Below are 17,859 nucleotides of genomic sequence, written 5' to 3' on the forward strand. Positions count from 1 at the left end.
TTTAGATACTTTATGTTTAATTTCCAGAGTTAAGTTGTCCAGACAATCAGGAAAGAATTTATATCTGCCTTAAAAAAATTGTGAATTTAAGCTGTCAGCTTATGCATGCACAGATAACACTTTGTGTGGATTGACCAATGTGAACATGAAATATACCGTAAATATGCATACAGACAACTGGAGAAAGATTTCAAAGTACTTCTGCTTAGTTTTCAATTGTATTCAACTGCTCTGACACTTTGAGGAGGAATGCTTTGCTTATATCAATGCACTTTGTAAAAAATCCCTTTCTAATGCTCTGTATAGACTTAATAGAGATAATAAAAATTCTGATTATTCCGAGAGCAACATTAAGTCTCATGTAGACTAGTCTTTTAAAATATACATACATAAGTATAAAGTGATGAACAAATCATTAACACTAAAAATGCGAAAGCAAGCTACACCAAAACAAAATAAAACAAAAAAAAATGTGGTAGGATATAATTTTAATATTTTAGGAGAGGGATTGTTTTAAAAAATGTTAAATGTCCATATACAATATTTCCATCCCCCATAAATCTGTATAAATCCAAGTAATGTAATAAGAATTATTTATTAAAAGGAGCAAATATAAATAAAACAATCAAAATAAAATATTGGAAAATATGATGATTAGAAATCAATAAGATTGTCAATTAACCTCTATTTTTAAGAATGCAACTTCCATACTAGGGCTGTAGTTATATTAAATATTGTTTTTTTAAACCATTTGACAAAGTTTTCTATGACAGTCTGATTGCCACACAGTTGAGAATATGCTGAATGAGATAAAAATTAAATTGATGAATGTTTTGTTTGAAAATCAGATGTGGAAATGTACCATTTGTCAAGTACAAGCATAGATGTCACATTGATGAAATCTAAGACCTATTTACTGTCATACCTGGAGACATGGCATGGATAATAGATTTTTAACTCCAAGAAAGCAGTTTCCAATTGAAAGGAAAGTTTTCTAAAGGAAGTACAGTTTGGCAATAAAAGCAATTACCCTGAGATGTAGTGAGCTCCCTTCCATCGGTTGTGTTTTGGTAAAGTCTAGATTTCCATTTGTGATGGATGCTTGAATTTGGATTCCTGTATATAGAATAAGGAATTGACTTGATTCTGTGATTTATCCAATTTCTTGTCTGATGTGTTGATTTTTTAGCCTCTTCACACTTATTCCCTGGCCTAATTAAACATAAAGTGGGAATAGGATAAATAAATAGGTCTCAGGCATTTTTAAGGATCAATTCTTCCTCTGCTTTTAGAAAAATAGCAATGGGAGGGGAGATAGAGTTTAACAGGGCTTCCTTCTCTCAAAAGTTCTGCTAATATTTCCCATTCAACTTTACCTTTCTTTTGCCGTTTTCTTGCTCTCACTTGTTATCATTGTTGGTGTTGAATTCTCATATCCCAGCTTCTCTGGGCCCAGTGTTTTTAAATAGTCTTAAAGTTGCTATTTATTAATCTGACACATGAATTCAAGCAAATTGGTATTACCTCTCTTCTTGCCAAAATGTTAATTTGGAAAGCATAGTTGCATATAAATTTAATTTGTTTAGTGGGTGACTGACTGACTGACCTCTCTATCTTGATTTTGAATTCTATTGGCTAGATTTAATGTTGACTTAGTAATTGTATATGCCCATAGTATGTCATTAAGGATAAAAACAGCATTGATATCTGCCCATATATCCACATATCAATTTGGTTCTTAATTGTAGATGTTGATGCCACTTGCAGTGACTTTGATTTTGGAACTGCCTTGCATATTGCTGCCTTCAACTTATGTACTGGAGCTGCAAAGTGTCTATTGGAACACGGTGCTAACCCTGCTTTTAGGGTGAGATGTTGATTTTACCAATTGTTTGTTTTATCTGACTGAGTCTGAATTACAATGATTGGTTAAAATGCTTTGCAGTTTACTTTTATATCGGGAACATCAAAAATACACAGGAAAATATGTGTAAATTATATTTGTACTACTGATTATCTTTAGATCGTTTTGTAAATTATTTGAAATTTGTTGATCGTGGTAATGGATGTTTAGGATTAGTTGTGTTTGATTATGATGATGGTGTATTTAGTTATGTAATATTCGTTAATGTATTAATAGCTCTGTTGTGATTTGGATCAATACTGTATCTGAATTCACTCCCTTGTTTTGGTGGTTATTGTTCCACAGAATGACAAAGGGCAGACACCCGCTGATGTGGTTCCTGATCCAGTAGATATGCCATTGGAAATGGCTGATGCAGCAGCCAGCGCTAAAGAAATCAAACAGATGCTTTTAGATGCAGTACCTCTGGTTTGCGACCTTTCCAATATAATGCTTCCAAATTATGATGTCACTGGAAAAGACATGCTTGAATCTCTTGGTCTGAAACTGGGAGATCGAGTTGTCATTGCAGGACAGAAGGTATGTTTAATAAGCAAATTGTGGGGGGGAAATTAACTGGATTGAAAATGTTTCTGAGTTTATATGTAGGGCTGTTAATCATAATGAGCTAAATGATTATCCTGGTAGCTCTGTCACATCAGCTAGTAAAATTTAATTTTTTAAAAGGAGATCTGTAACTGGCTCACTTGGATACAGTATGTAAAATTATATCATTCTTGCCCAGCTAAGGAATATACACCAGTTCTGCATCCTAAACTAGCAAACATAGTACCAGGTTGATCGCCAGTTTCATAAAACTGTGCTATACTTTGCACTTTAAAATAAATGTTGCAAAATTTTATCAATCCATATGTTGCTTCTATTAACTTTATTAATTTTAATTTTTAATGAATGTAAATTGTGCTTCATTATGGCAAATGTAAATAATGTCTTCATCAAAAGAATTGATGCAGATATACTTTGGAAAGCAAACAACTTTGAACAGAAATTCAGTATCTGGAACTTCACAGAACTGTCACATTTCTGATGTGTTAGAAGACTAGATATCTCATACCGTGTTTCCCCGAAACTACGACAGGATCTTATATTTTTTTGACCCACGAAATATGGCCTTGGGCTTATTAAAGGGGAGGGCTTATTGTTTTTGGGTTGCCGGGCGGCTGCTCCCTTGCGACCGGACTCCTGAAGAGCCGGGCACAGTCTCGGGGTCGAATGGCTGTGTTGCGCTGTCGCAGCAGCAATCCAGCAGCCATGAGGAGACCACGCTTGCGAGCAGCCACCCGGCAACCCCCCTTTCCGGCTGGGCACAGCGCCGCTGACCGACCTAGCGGTACCCGGAACACACCAAGCAACACGAGCGCCTATTCGCCGCCCTCCGCCTCCCGCGGCTCGGCGCCTTTGGAATGCTCCTAGGTGAGTGAATGGGGCTCTGCATGGCTGGAGAGGGGGGTTGTGCAGGCTCACGATGTCCTTGGCTAACACTACAGTACCTGCAGATCCAGGGCATCTCTGCTGCTGGCTCTGCCCGCCGCTTGGTTTTTTTTTTTAGGCTTTCAAAACACGGAGGACGGATGCTGCTCTGGGAGTACGCTCTATGGTTGTACGCTCTACAGCCCACAACCATACAGCGTTATATAATTATAATTTAGCATGTTTATATTTATTTATATTTATTTATATTTGGTGCTTCTAGACCGCCCCCTCTCCCAAAAGGGACTCGGGGCGGTGTACAGTCCACAGAAAATATAACAAAATACAATAAGAAGTGAAATATGTACAGTTTGGAGGAGGTTAAAATGCAATTAAAAGAACTGTACAAAGCTAATATAAATATGAGTTTTAAATCCCTAAAACAGACACAACAAATTAAAAAAACCCTAAGAAAGCCAGATGAAATACATTTGCCAGGAGGGACAGTTGTAATTATGCCAGTATGTATGGCATTATGTAATAGTGTACTTTTATTTAGTGACCAACAAATAATTTGAAATTGGTAATTTGTATGTTAACATTTTGTATAAATATGCTGTATTAAGCAGATATATTTATCTAAGCCAGTGCTTCTCAATTATTTTCTGTCATGCCCCCCCTAGGAAGAAGAAAACATTTCGCGCCCCCCCCCCCGCGCGACTGTAAATAGTCTAATTTGTCTATAAAATTGTTATAAGTACACCTCTGCATAACATAGCACACCGGTCTTTCCTCGACTCCCACCGTAGTCACATGCTTTCTTTCCTCTTTCCCTCTTACTTGTCTATCCTTCCTTCCACCCTCCCTTCCTCCTTCCCTTCCTTCCTGCCTCCCTTCCAGTTCCCTCCTTCCTCTTTCTCCCTGCCTGCCTGCCTTCTTTCCTCTTTCCCTATCCTCCTATCCTTCCTTTCTCCCTCCCTCCTTCCCTGCCTCCCTTCCAGTTCCATTCTTCCCTCCTTCCTTCTGCCTCCTTCCTGCCTGCTTGCCTTCTTTCCTCTTTCTCTCTTGCTTGTCTATCCTTCCTTCCACCCTCCCTTCCTCCTTCCCTTCCTTCCTGCCTCCCTTCCAGTTCCCTCTTTCCTCTTTCCCCCTGCCTGCCTGCCTTCTTTCCTCTTTCCCTATCCTCCTATCCTTCCTTTCTCCCTCCCTCCTTCCCTGCCTCCCTTCCAGTTCCATTCTTCCCTCCTTCCTTCTGCCTCCTTCCTGCCTGCTTGCCTTCTTTCCTCTTTCTCTCTTGCTTGTCTATCCTTCCTTCCACCCTCCCTTCCTCCTTCCCTTCCTTCCTGCCTCCCTTCCAGTTCCCTCCTTCCTCTTTCCCCCTGCCTGCCTGCCTTCTTTCCTCTTTCCCTATCCTCCTATCCTTCCTTTCTCCCTCCCTCCTTCCCTGCCTCCCTTCCAGTTCCATTCTTCCCTCCTTCCTTCTGCCTCCTTCCTGCCTGCTTGCCTTCTTTCCTCTTTCCCTCTTGCTTGTCTATCCTTACTCCCTCCTCCCTTTCTTCCCTCCCTCCCTGCCAGCAGCTCCTCCAGCATCCCAGCTGGAAGCAGCAGCACAACAGTCGCCGTTACCAGGGGCGAAGGGGTGGGGGTGGCAAGATCGGGCGACCGCCGCCCCTTTGTCCCTTCCCCAACAGCGGCTGTTGCGCTTCCGCTTCCAGACGGAATGTTGGCGGTGGAGCTGCTGGCGGGGAGGCGAGCTACCTGCATAAAGACGCCGCCGAGGGCATGGCAGAATATATCCCGGCTTGAAGTGGCAGCGCTGGGGACTGCTCAGAGACTCATCAGAGCCGCGGGCTGGAGCTGTGCAAAAAGTCTGCTTGGGCTGGGGGGGGGGGAGGGAGGGAAGCCTGGGACAGCCATGCTTCCCTCCCTCCCACCCCCGCCCGAGCAGGCTTCTTGCACAGATCCAGCCCGTGGCTCTGATGAGTCTCTGAGCAGTCCCCAGCGCTGCCACTTCAAGCCGGGATATATTATGCCTCGCCCACGCCGCCGCCGTTGCACCCAGATGGAAAGGGAGCCTTCGCGCCCCCCTTTACGGAGCCTCGCGCCCCCCCAGGGGGGCGCGCCCCACTATTTGAGAACCGCTGATCTAAGCCAAAGTTAGTTTTTTGAGAATTTTAACATTTGCTTCAAACATAAAAAAAATATTTTGGCAATGGTTTGCCCTCCAAGCTTGTTTCAATTTAGTTAATGAACATTTCATTATCAGACTAGGTAATATCATCAGCAGGATTTTCTTGTCCTATTCCTCTTTAGCTTTTAAATTCTTGTGTGCCAGTGTGGTTAGTTGTTCGTGTGATTAGTTGTTCATTTGGAGCTATATTTCAATTTTGAGCAGCTGATTGGTTCTCTTGTTGATTGGATGTTCGAATGATGGTTTCTTACATATTCATATGCTGGATCTAGATCAATAAGCTTGTTAATTGCTCCTTTCGTAGAATACCAGGCATCAATAAATTCATGTGTGTGGCAGGTGTTGGCATGGCCAATACTTTTTGTTCTTCCCAATTGAACTTGTGTTGTTTATTATCAATGTAGTTTGAGATCATATATGTATGTATGTATGTATGTATGTATGTATATGTATATGTATATAAGAAATATATTTTTAGATATTGTATGCATTTAGTTATACGGCCATAAAACTGCAATAATTTAATTTTTTGTTTGTTCTGAAGAATATGTATGTTAACCTTCAAAATCAGTTGGGCAAGAACCACTGAAAAAGCCAGTCCATGAGTCCCACTTACTAATCTTTTGTATTTGTTTATTTAATCTGCCTATATCCTGAATTTCTGTCTATAAAACTAAATATGATAATTAAGATATAAATAGGACAGAAGCTGGAACAGACATTATTTCAATTACAGTAATTGCAAGCTCTGGCTTTTCTAAGTGAAGAGCTTTTTAGAATTAAAAATGAAATTGAGAACCAGTGAAGATTGTATACAATACAATACAATACAATAGTAGAGTTGGAAGGGACCTTGGAGGTCTTCTAGTCCAACCCCCTGCCTAGGCAGGAAACCCTATACCGTTTCAGACAAATAGCTATCCAACATCTTCTTAAAGACTTCCAGTGTTGGGGCATTCACAACTTCTGGAGGCAATCTGTTCCACTGACAATTGGTACAATTGGCATACTATGTTCATTATACTTAAATCCAATCAGCACTCTCACTGCAGTAATTAACTGAAGTTTCTGAACTGTCTTCAAGGATAGTCACATGTATGAATGCATCAAATGGATGAATTAACAGGACGTGGGTTGAGGTAGCAAGCTCTGTCCAAGTAGGTTTGTAATGGGTGCGCAATCTCAAGTAATAAGAAATTTCGTTCCTATGAGGATACTTGCGCCTCTAATTCATAGTTCGATTTTGTGGAAGATACGTTTTTTTTCTCCTCAAAGTGCCTAAACAGATATCAGCTGTTTTGAACCAGATTTCAGAAGACACTGAATCATTTGGAAAGACTTAGTAGCTTCTTCATCATTGCCATTAAAAGCATGATGGGTATTGGACAGTGGTGGGTTTCAAAATTTTTTGGAACCTACTCTGTGGGTGTGGTCTGCTTTGTGGGAGTGGCTTGCCGGCCATGTGACTGGGTGGGAGTGGGATGTTAGAAGATCCCAAAGGAAGTTAGAAAGGCTGGGTCCCAAACCGAGCAGGCTTAACTGGGATAGAGGGAATAGTGGGTAGAGGTTCACCAAGGACCCTCCTCTCCTTTCCCCTCCTGAGATCGCTGACTTTCCCCCCAAAGCAGAGGGCGTCAGTATTTAAGGGAAGCGTCTCCCAACTTCCCCCCTTTGTGTGTCACTCTTTCTCTCTCTCTCTTCCTCCCCCCGTTTCTGTCCCCCCTTTCCTTTCTTCTCCTTTTCCTCTGCACAGTTCCCCCAGTTTTTCACGCTGAGCCATTGGGGGAGGGCAGAGGGAGAGAGAGAGAGGGATTGAAGGGCAAAAGAGATGAGGCCGTCCCATTTTGAGAAACCTCCCTTCGCAAAAGATCGCTGAGAGTAGGAACGGGAGGAGTCCCCACCCCACTCAGCTCTGTTTTCGATGGGAGGCTTTCCCCCCTTCTCAGAGCTGCTTCCCTTCGCAAAAGATCGCTGAGAGGAGGAACGGGAGGATTCCCCACCCCACTCAGCTCTGTTTTCGATGGGAGGCTTTCCCCCCTTCTCAGAGCTGCTTCCCTTCGCAAAAGATCGCTGAGAGGAGGAACGGGAGGATTCCCCACCCCACTCAGCTCTGTTTTCGATGGGAGGCTTTCCCCCCTTCTCAGAGCTGCTTCCCTTCGCAAAAGATCGCTGAGAGGAGGAACGGGAGGATTCCCCACCCCACTCAGTGCTGTTTTTGATGGGAGGCTTTTCCCCCGTCAGAGCTGTTTCTCTTCGCAAAAGATCACTGAGAGGAGGAAAGGGAGGATTCCCCACCCAACTCAGTGCTGTTTTCGATGGGAGGCTTTTCCCCCCTGTCAGAGCTGTTTCCCTTCGCAAAAGATCGCTGAGAGGAGGAAAGGGAGGATTCCCCACCCAACTCAGTGCTGTTTTCGATGGGAGGCTTTTCCCCCCTGTCAGAGCTGTTTCCCTTTGCAAAAGATCACTGAGAGGAGGAACAGGAGGATTCCCCACCCCACTCAGCGGAAGGGGGGGAGGGAGCAATGGAACGGCTTCTGGACGGGCGGGGGCGAGTGAGTGAGTGACAGGGCCGGGGCAGGAACTTACTTCCGGGTTCATTGACCAACAGGTTCGCTCGAACCGGTGCGCACCGGCAGGAACCCACCACTGGTATTGGATCAAATTTAATATTAGTTTTCTGCTATCTGTGTTCTAGTTACCTTCTACTTCTTTCATAGTCTTCAGCTGGAATGTGTAATAAGCCTAAATGGGGTGCTGCATAATGGTTGAGGATAAGAAGTGATCATGTGAACTACCCAGGTCATGTTAACCAAAGGGTAAACTAAGGTTTTAATAAGAGCGTCCATTAATATTCTACCTTTTTCTTGAATCCATCATAAACCATTATTTTTCAGTTTGGATAATTCTAATTAGTACTTCAGCTCTGCAGAAAGGAAGTTATTGCAAGTATAAATTAGAAATGTACTCACTGTCATAAGGAACAGATTTAAATCCCCCCTGCTTCAGACCATTGTTCTGTCCAATAGATCCGAGCATCTATTATCTGGGTTAAACAATGATAACTTGGGCAGAACCATATTTGTTATGGCTATCACAAAATCTTGAGGAGCCGCAATCATGGCTGTCCTGGATAACGAATTCCTCCAGAACTGTTATTCTGGAAGACCTCAAGATCAGGTTCAAAACCATCTCTTTCAGCTTAGTTGGGGAGAGTGCTGAATAGCAAGGCAGGTGGTTCTCTGACACAATTCCTGTACTTTCTTTAGTGCACAATATTCAGTCAAATACTCTAGATTGGCACTGCATAGGCAGCAAGTCTGAAACAAGAAGCATATTTCTTTATCCTTTAATTGCTCCCTCTTCTCATCTCTGATCTGTTTTGGGGCTGAAATAAGTGCTAAGGCTATCCCACACATGTGCACAACAGCTCTCTGATCCAAGTTAAAATGGTACAAACCAGACTGAACCTTATTCATAATTAAATAACTAATGAGAGAGATCTTGTTCACCGATCTACCATTTACGAATTGCACCTGCACTGCAAGCAAGAGGATGGGGCAGTATGGTTACCATACTTTGTCTGAATGGGGAGAACCAGCATCCCTGTAAAAAAGTCAGGTGTTCAATTTCTTTCTTTGGTTGTTATTTCCAAGAGCTGCACTTCCCTGGACCCATAATAGCCCTTAGTTGGGGCCCTCCTCCCTTCTATGGCATTAAGAGAAGACTATCTCATATTCATAAAATTAAGCAGCAGAGGAGGTAATAAAAGTGGCATTTAACCACATTCCGACTCAAAGAGGCTTTCCGCACATTGCACTCTCGGTTCTGCAGAAGTCAATCGACCACCTGCTTTGGGCCTGGAAACGATACTTCACCTGCTGTTTCAGAGGCCTTCACAGCCTGGTAATTACTATACAGCCTTCAGGAGGACGGAACTTTATTCACTCAGGTTTTAAAATGAAAGATGCAAGTTGCTCTTGGAATAGCTGCTGGTTGAAGGAAATGGAGCATGGAGAGATTCCCATTTGAAGGTTTTTCTTAAGAAAATTAGTAGCACTTGCAGGCAGGGCAAAAGGAAAAAAAATGTGCTTTCAGTTTAAATTTTGGAATTGGGAGAAGAGCAGAACAGGCACAACTCTTTTGCCTTGTTACACCTCTTTTTCTCTGCAGCATTTTGATACAAGTTTTAAACATAATGGATGGAGGTAAGCTTTAAAATCAAGAGGACAATGTAAGCAGGGGGTGGAAGGAATAGAAACAAAGACAGAGGGAACATCTTGGTGAGCATGTTGTGGACTAAAAGTAAAAAAAAAACAGAGAAGGAAATTAAAGAATAGAGCGACAAGAAGGAAGAAAATATGGTGGCATACTTGTCCTTTCTTAAATCCCAAATTGGCCGTGAGTAAAACAAGAGAATATAAGAGTCTTTTTGTTCTTAGAGGTATAATAGAATAAAATGGCATTGTATAGTTGTATAAAATGTAATATATAAAATGTAAAAGACAAAAAAAAATCCCATAATATTTTCTAATCTCTGCTTAAAAATTGCCAAAAATAAAAGAAAATAATAAAAGAAAATAAATACCATCCCCCTGGGTGATGGTTTCATTGTCAAGCCACACTTCCTTTAAAGAAGTTTCTCCTGTTGAAAAGGAAATCTATTGTATCAATGTGATGTGTGGAAAAGCTCATATATAATACTTTATATAAGATTGGGACTGTTCCTCTGCCTATACAGCCTTCAGTGAAGGAGTCCTGTGTTGGAGTGAAGAACACTGGAGAATGTTCTATGTTTCAGCTTTTTCTTGGAATAATTTCAAAGAAGAATTTCAGAACATAATATTCTGTTATCACTTTCAGCTGTTGTCACTTCAGCTTTCAACCTAGTTGAATATATATTTATATATCTTTTTTCCAGATTGGCATATTACGATTTTGTGGCATGACAGAATTTGCCAGTGGGCAGTGGGCTGGTATAGAATTGGATGAACCTGATGGCAAAAACAATGGTACCGTTGGAAAAGTGCAGTACTTCAAGTGTACTCCAGAACATGGTATTACTTTTAATTTTTAAACTTCTTCATATTTCTCTGTCATTGTCATTGAAAATTATCCAACTAAGTACTTAAGTAGTTATTGATATTTGCTTACTCTGCATGCTAGTGTTGTAACTCAGATTGATATTTCTTATTCCTATTTCCAATACTGCTATGTACTTTGGTTACCTGTGATATACCTGAATTTATGCAAGGTAATCAAAAAATGATATTTAATTAATTGCTGTATTTGCCTACACCCTGACTTGGTAAGCGGCAAGCAGCCCCAGAACTGGTGTGGCTTAGGGGCTTCTTGGTGCGCTATGGCTCTGGGGTTGCAAGAATCCCCGTAGCTATAGCGCAGCACCAAGTTGCAACTGCTCCTAGCAACCACCAGCAAGTGGTACAACAATTTGCAGTGCCTGGCAAGAACCAGCAAATATTCCTTTTCCCAACGGCCTTCTTTTGCAGTTTGCCACACTGATCTTTCAGCTGAAGTACAAGCACCTTGCTGCCTTTGCTATCTTTTTTTGGACCTGCAATCACCATGCCACCGCAACTACTCCAGCTTCTCCGGCAAATGTTTTCTAAACATATACCCCCACCCCCAAACCCAGTCCTGCAGTGCAGTGCAAATTAGAATGCCAGCCAATGGGGAAGGTTGGAAGTGCTTTCCCCCAATGGGAAGGCACCAGGCTTTGGTTTAGGGTTGGCTCACACTTCCTACATGTGACTCCAGCCTCACAACAGCTGAATGCAACTGGGAGAGAAGGCAACGGGGTGAATGAGTGCTTGTTGGGGCTTCCCGTATGTTTCCCGTGTGTTTCAGCTTTGCACCATATTGTTGGGCCGGGCTGGGGCAGTTGGAGCCCAGAACTACAACATGGCAATCAGCCCCAGAGCTGTGTATTTCTGGAAATGCATGCCATCCCACTAGGCAGGGTACAGGGCAGCCAGAAGAGCAGAGATGAAGGACATCGGCAAGTGGGAGAGTTGGAGGCAGTCTATTATCTTATTGAGGCATGTGGCTGGAAGGAACCAAGGCCAGAGTGGCTTGGCTTGAGGTGAATCCTTGGTTAAGAACCACTGGAGTTTGTTTAACAATGTTAACAAGGAGTATTGGGTTTGCCATCACTAACTGATGGAATCATGTGTTGTCTTGCTTTATTACCACATTGTTTAGAAATGGAAATTCCAATCTTAATTGCGGTAATAAATCAAAGACTTTTGCAATGTTTTCTTTGATTGCCTCTTGCCTTATTGCTTTCAACTTTTCTTTACACATGAAAGCTTCTAGTTTCTTTAAATGTACTGTAAAAAGCCTCTTTAAAAGGATTGTACCTTATCATGTATCTTTTCTGCCAGGTATCTTTGCACCACTCTCTAAAATAAGTAAAATTTCTGGACACAAAATTTCTGGACACAAAAAAAGTACAAAAGCTTCTTCCTCACGACAGTCGTCTATAATCAAATCCAAGAAAATTGATGTAACCCACATAATCTCTAAAGTGAATTCTGGTAAGCAGGGGGACAATTTACTTTGAAGTAAAAGAACACTTCAGAAAGTATAACAATTTACAGGCTAAAATCAAAATTCATGGTTTGTAGGTAGCCTTTGTTTTCAGAGACTTAATCAATAAAAGGTATTATAATATTAGGTTCACAAAGATTAATTATGAACAAACCCAACATGCATTGATATTCAGGACTAATGTGTGTTTTCTCCTATTTTAATTATTTTGCTTCCTTGGCATATTTAACAGACATTACCCATCTGTAGCTGTCTTAGGATTTAGATAAGTCTTTCCCAGCCCTAAAAGTCAAAACTTTTAATGCAAAATATGTGCTCAATGCAGTGGGCAAGTTCTCTGATTTTTTCTTTGTGTGTTGGATTCTTTTTCCTGAATTTCTTTCAGGAATTTCCCATTTTCTTTTACAAATTTAAAGCATATTATTAATATTCAGTCATATATATATATTTAGAGGCTAAATGAAATATTGCTAAGCTTTATTTTGTTTGCATGGAAGGTTGTATATAGGCGATATTCTTTTGGCAAATAATTGCTTATGTTGGACAATGCTTTTAAATTCCTCTTTAAAAAACAGGGTTCAGTATTTCAAATGTGTTTTGTGCTAGCTTATACAAATGACAGGTTACGATATATAACATACAATATATGATATTGTATCTAGGGGAGACATGATAGCAGTGTTCCAATATCTCAGGGGTTGCCACAAAGAAGAGGGAGTCAAGCTATTTTCCAAGGCACATGAGGACAGAACAAGAAGCAATGGGTGGAAACTAATCAAGGAGAGAAGCAACTTAGAACTGAGGAGAAACTTCCTGACAGAACAATTAATCAGTGGAACAGCTTGCCTCCAGAAGTTGTGAATGCCCCAACACTGGAAGTCTTTAAGAACATGTTGGATAGCCATTTGTCTGAAACGGTATAGGATTTCCTGCCTAGGCAGGGGGTTGGACTAGAAGACCTCCAAGGTCCCTTCCAACTCTACTATTGTATTGTATTGTATATAATGTGAAAGAACTTTGCTTAAAATTTCCTATAAAATATTTAAAAGCAGACCCATCTATTTATGTACTACTAAAACACTTGTTCCTTTAACCTTTAACTGGGCAATATAGTGAATCATAGGGCAACAGTTTTTGGACCAAGGTACCTCAAATGGTTAACTCACAAAAATCCAGGATGACTTCAATAGAATTGAAATTTGGTGAATTTTATAAAACATAAAGCATTTATAACTATAAAAGTATGTTAAAAATCTCCTGTGATCAAGTTAGATATTTTTCTGAATCTCTCTTTGAAGTTTTAAGAACTTTTAAAGTATATTAGAAGTTCTGCCATTTGTGAAGGCATTGGGGAATCTGTTAAGGCGGTATCTCTGAAATGTTTACCCAAGAGTCATGATTGTCTAGTTGCTATTGTATCTCTGAGATTTCTTCAACTGAAGATTGAAGAAAGCATGTTGATGTAATGGATATGTTATTTAGACTGTGGTGGGTCATAGGTTTGGTTTGGCTTACAGGCTTATCAAGAAAAGATGGTACTTCCAAGTCCCCATTTGTAGGCAGTGAAGAAGTAAAGAAAATTACATCAGGTAAACAAGGTAATGTGTCTTCCAGTTATTTTTGGCTGTTATATTTAGTCTAGATAAGGGAAATCTATAATGATGCTGTATTAGTAATTTTAGATAAAGTTCTTCATACCTTGAAAATCTTGTTTGCTTATGCCAGGATATATAATTCTTTTTCAGTGGCACTTATTTATATATAGGAGTGCTTGGTTGGAAGGCTAATGAGATAAAACATAGAAACATAATTCATCTTTATTTCAGCCATAAACTGCTTTTGAATCAAATGAATTATAATGCATATGGAGGAAGAGTGTTCAGAGGTCAGTAATGTGTTGGACCTTAGTTGGTCTACTGGAGGATTATTTTGTTTCAACCAGCTGCTGGGCTTTATCCTCCCGTGTCTATTTCTGTTTAGCTGTGGAAAGAACAGCTAAAGTAAAACTAATTTATTTTTAGCTTATTTGGTGAAGGGAATATTGACTTTGTAGAAGACCAGATTTCACTTTTCTCATTGATAGTCTCCTAGCAAAGATGTGCTGGAAAAGTGGCCAATGGCTTTTGAGAGTCCTCCACTCTGGGTAGTCCCTTATCCCTCGCCAAGCTATACTTTCTATGTTATGTAGGTGTTAGTAATCCAAACTCCCAGAAGCTGGGAAGAGCATGCACAGTTTTATTGGTTCCTAGGATTCCTAGATGATGGCTGCTCTATTTGCCCACAGGGAGAGGAAAGATGGGAGATTATGATGGAAGTGGAGCTGGGTGTGGGCAAGTCTACACATGGGCAGAGATGAATGTGATGCTTCAAGGCAGAGCAGGTTGCCTATTGCTTAATGCTGACTCCACCTTCTGATACTTTGGTTGAGAGGCTGCAAGTCATGTCTAGTAGTCTTTGCCCTTTCTTCTCATTCTGTGATTCAAATATTGGGCCAAGGCTGAGTTGGCCTCTGACCAGAGAGCTTGCTGCAGATTACAGCTGCTGCACCCAACCATAGCAGCAATTGCTGTCTACATATGAGGGCAGTAAATTTACTGACCTTATTCCTGAATCAGGGCAAAAGAGAAGCAATGGTTTTCAAAATGGAATATTTTAGTTTTGCCTCAGAAAAGTGCAGGAGGAAAGGAGATCAATGGAGCTGTGAGTAAGATTATTATTTGACAGTATAAATAATAATCCTAAATACACAGATAATTATAAATAGTCACAGTATTCATAAATAAGTATATGCTATGGATCTCATGACAATCCATACAACTAATGCAGTGAAATACAACAAAATAAATACATTGATGAAATATAAATAAATAAATATGAATAAATTCACCATATTAAATCAAACAATAGACTAAATTTAAAGCCCACAGAGAAATGAACTGAATACTTAAAAAAGGAGGAAACATAATTTTTACATGGTTAACATATACACTTTGGCCATCACTGATGGAGTGCTAAACTTTATGCCTCTGTCAGATTTCTTCCTCATTGGGAGTCAAAAAGGGTTACACTTTCAGGCCCTCCATATTTGATTATTTTAATGTTTCTGAAATTATCCTTATAATATACCCTTTTAACACAGCAAGGGTTTTTGACAGCAGCAGTTTTTGAGGTCTAATGGAATAGAATGGGGTGTGACTGGTAAAATGCCAGGTAATTTAAGCTCTCTGTTGTTGGAAATGCTCCATCCCTCTCATTGCACTATAATTTTTCATCATATTCTACATTGTTCATGAAATAGGGCATTCTCTTGTAAAGATTGTGAACCTTGCTGAAGATCTCAGGATGTTTAGCAAAATACTATTCAAGGTTTTAATATCATATAGATTATGATTAAGGGTACATACTACAAAGGTACATTGTACAAGGAGCTGCAGCTACCGTATTTTTCAGAGTATAGGACACACCTTTTTCCCTCAAAAAAGAGGCTGAAAATCTGGGTGTGTCTTATACACTGAATACACATTTTTTGCCTCCTGAAACCCCGCCCCCTTCACCAAAATGGCCATGCATAGCCTTTAGGAGCCTTGCAGAGTGCTCCTGGAGACCGGGGGGGGGGGGATTGAGCAAAAAACGGCCCGTTTGTTACTAATTTCTGCCCTCCCCAGGAGCACTCTGCAAGGCTCCTAAAGGCTATGCATGCCCTTTTTTTTACAAAAATGGGCCCGTTTTCATGAAAAATGGGCCGTTTTTGCTCCCCCCCCGAGCACTCTACAAGCCTCCTAAAGGCTATTCATCTCCTCTTTTTGAAAAAAAAATGGGCCCGTTTTTGGGAGGTCTGCAGAGTGGAAAAACTTTTTTTTTTAAATTGCCTCTTCAAAACCATAGTGTGTCTTATACTCCATTGCGTCTTATATTCTGAAAAATACGGTACTTGAAAGCTCTTTGTGATTTTTTTGCATATTTGGTACTTGTACATCCTAAATCCCACATTCTGTTTGTAACTAAAAGAAAAACTTGCATTATCTCCAGGTCTATGGATGAAATACCTCAGGCCTAATCATCAAAATCTTTAGTGTCAGGTGAAAAGTACCAGAAGAGGAAGTTATAAAAAGAAAGGACAGATAGACATAAATCTTGATAAGGAGCTTGTACATCAACATTTCACAAATTGAAATGAAAGTGATTTACTTCCCAATCTTACTTTATAGACAGGATTTTAATATTAATATGATGCATAACAGTATGCTGTAGGCACTAGTCCATGCACTTCATAATTCATCTACAAAATGTCATTCCCCCTGTTTCTCATCAAAGATTTAATAGACTAGCTATCAAAAGCAAAGAACCGAGATTTTTTATTACTTAAGGCTGCATTATTTTTACATTTATGTTCTAGGTTTAATAAGTATTACATACTAGTAACAGAGACTTGAAAAACTAAGTGGTGTCCATCATGATCAGTTAGTTTTATGCTCACAAGGAATGAAAAATGTGACAAATTGACACTTCTTTCATGTGTTTATGTGTTTTCTAGTTGAATAACTATACTTTATTATTTTTAGCAAATTACCTTGGATTCAGTAGCTCTTCATCCTCAACTGTATCATTAGATGGCAAGCTGAATTGTCCCAAGAAATGTAATTCCACAAGTAATAAGAAGAAGGAAAACATAAAAGACCACACAAATTCATCCAAATCTATGGCTGGTACAATCTCTGCTCAATTATTTGTTGTAATAGACTATTATAAGGATAGAGATATGGGAGGATTGCATATCTAAAGCTCTAATGCAGCTATTACATTCCTGAGATTTTCCTGGTAAGTTTTGTTATTCCTAAAAATGTGAGTGAAGTGGCAAGGAAATATTTGGTAAGTGCAATTGACCTCAAATCACCAGCCCTATGCAAACTCTGTGTAAACTTCATTTATCTAGTTTATACTTAAAGGGGGGGAAAAGCAATTTTCCCAAATATTTTTATGTTCTCCCAATATCAGAGAATGCTCCAATTGTGATCTCTGCATGCATAGATAACTAGGCTTAATTTTCAAAGCAGCTATCTTAGCTTTTCACCGGATGCAGCAGCTTTGTTGCTTTGAGGACAGATGCTCCTTGCTGCTTTATGCGACCCTGGGAAATAACTATATCTTATCTAAAAATCATTAGGACATCTGTGGAAGAAAATAGATGATCACAAATGGTAGCAATAGCTAAGAATTTCTTCGGCTGAAATTGTTTAGATTTCACATATTTGAAGTGAATTGTAAAGTAATATGATATAAGCCTCTCACATAGTACCAACCTTAATTTTCTATATTTGTAGGTCATTGTCTTTGCTAAATTTAAAAATAATACAGATGTACTAGCTTTTATACTGTAATTTTGTTTAATTCTGTTAAGAGCATAACTGATTGTGATGAGTCTGTATGTGAATAATGAGTTCATAGGTATCTTCCTATTTAATGTAATTTGTATATCTCTTGCATTCTATGGACCCAATTGAACAGAAGGAAATAATGCTTTTCTATCTGCAAAGCAAAATGCATTTAATGAAGGGGAAATTCAGGTTGGAGAAAGAGTACTTGTGGTAGGACAAAGAACTGGAATAGTTAGATTCTATGGGTCAACCAAGTTTGCACCAGGTAACTTTACTGTTTAATCACATTTTTTGCTTTGTTGCCATTAAAATATGTAATGTAATTTCCATTAAAAAAAAACTACAGAATATCAAATCAATATTTACAGTTAATTAAATATTTTAGATTTATA

At 39.8% G+C, this 17,859-nt stretch overlaps 1 protein-coding gene across 8 annotated transcripts in view; it reads left to right on the forward strand.

Moving 5' to 3' along the window:
* The window catches only part of CLIP4 (CAP-Gly domain containing linker protein family member 4), a 41,646-nt gene that overhangs the window by 14,633 nt on the left and 9,154 nt on the right, over positions 1-17,859 (forward strand). For all 8 annotated transcript variants that reach the window (XM_081943634.1, XM_081943630.1, XM_081943631.1 and 5 more), the window contains exons 6-12: positions 1,749-1,867; positions 2,210-2,443; positions 10,444-10,579; positions 11,927-12,079; positions 13,610-13,690; positions 16,655-16,798; positions 17,598-17,732. In XM_081943634.1, coding sequence (XP_081799760.1) covers positions 1,749-1,867; positions 2,210-2,443; positions 10,444-10,579; positions 11,927-12,079; positions 13,610-13,690; positions 16,655-16,798; positions 17,598-17,732 — 1,002 coding nt within the window. The remainder of the gene's footprint in view (positions 1-1,748; positions 1,868-2,209; positions 2,444-10,443; positions 10,580-11,926; positions 12,080-13,609; positions 13,691-16,654; positions 16,799-17,597; positions 17,733-17,859) is intronic.

This window comes from Natrix helvetica (genome assembly GCF_964273705.1).
Source record: "Natrix helvetica genome assembly, chromosome: 2".
In the NCBI taxonomy this organism is placed as follows: domain Eukaryota; kingdom Metazoa; phylum Chordata; class Lepidosauria; order Squamata; family Natricidae; genus Natrix; species Natrix helvetica.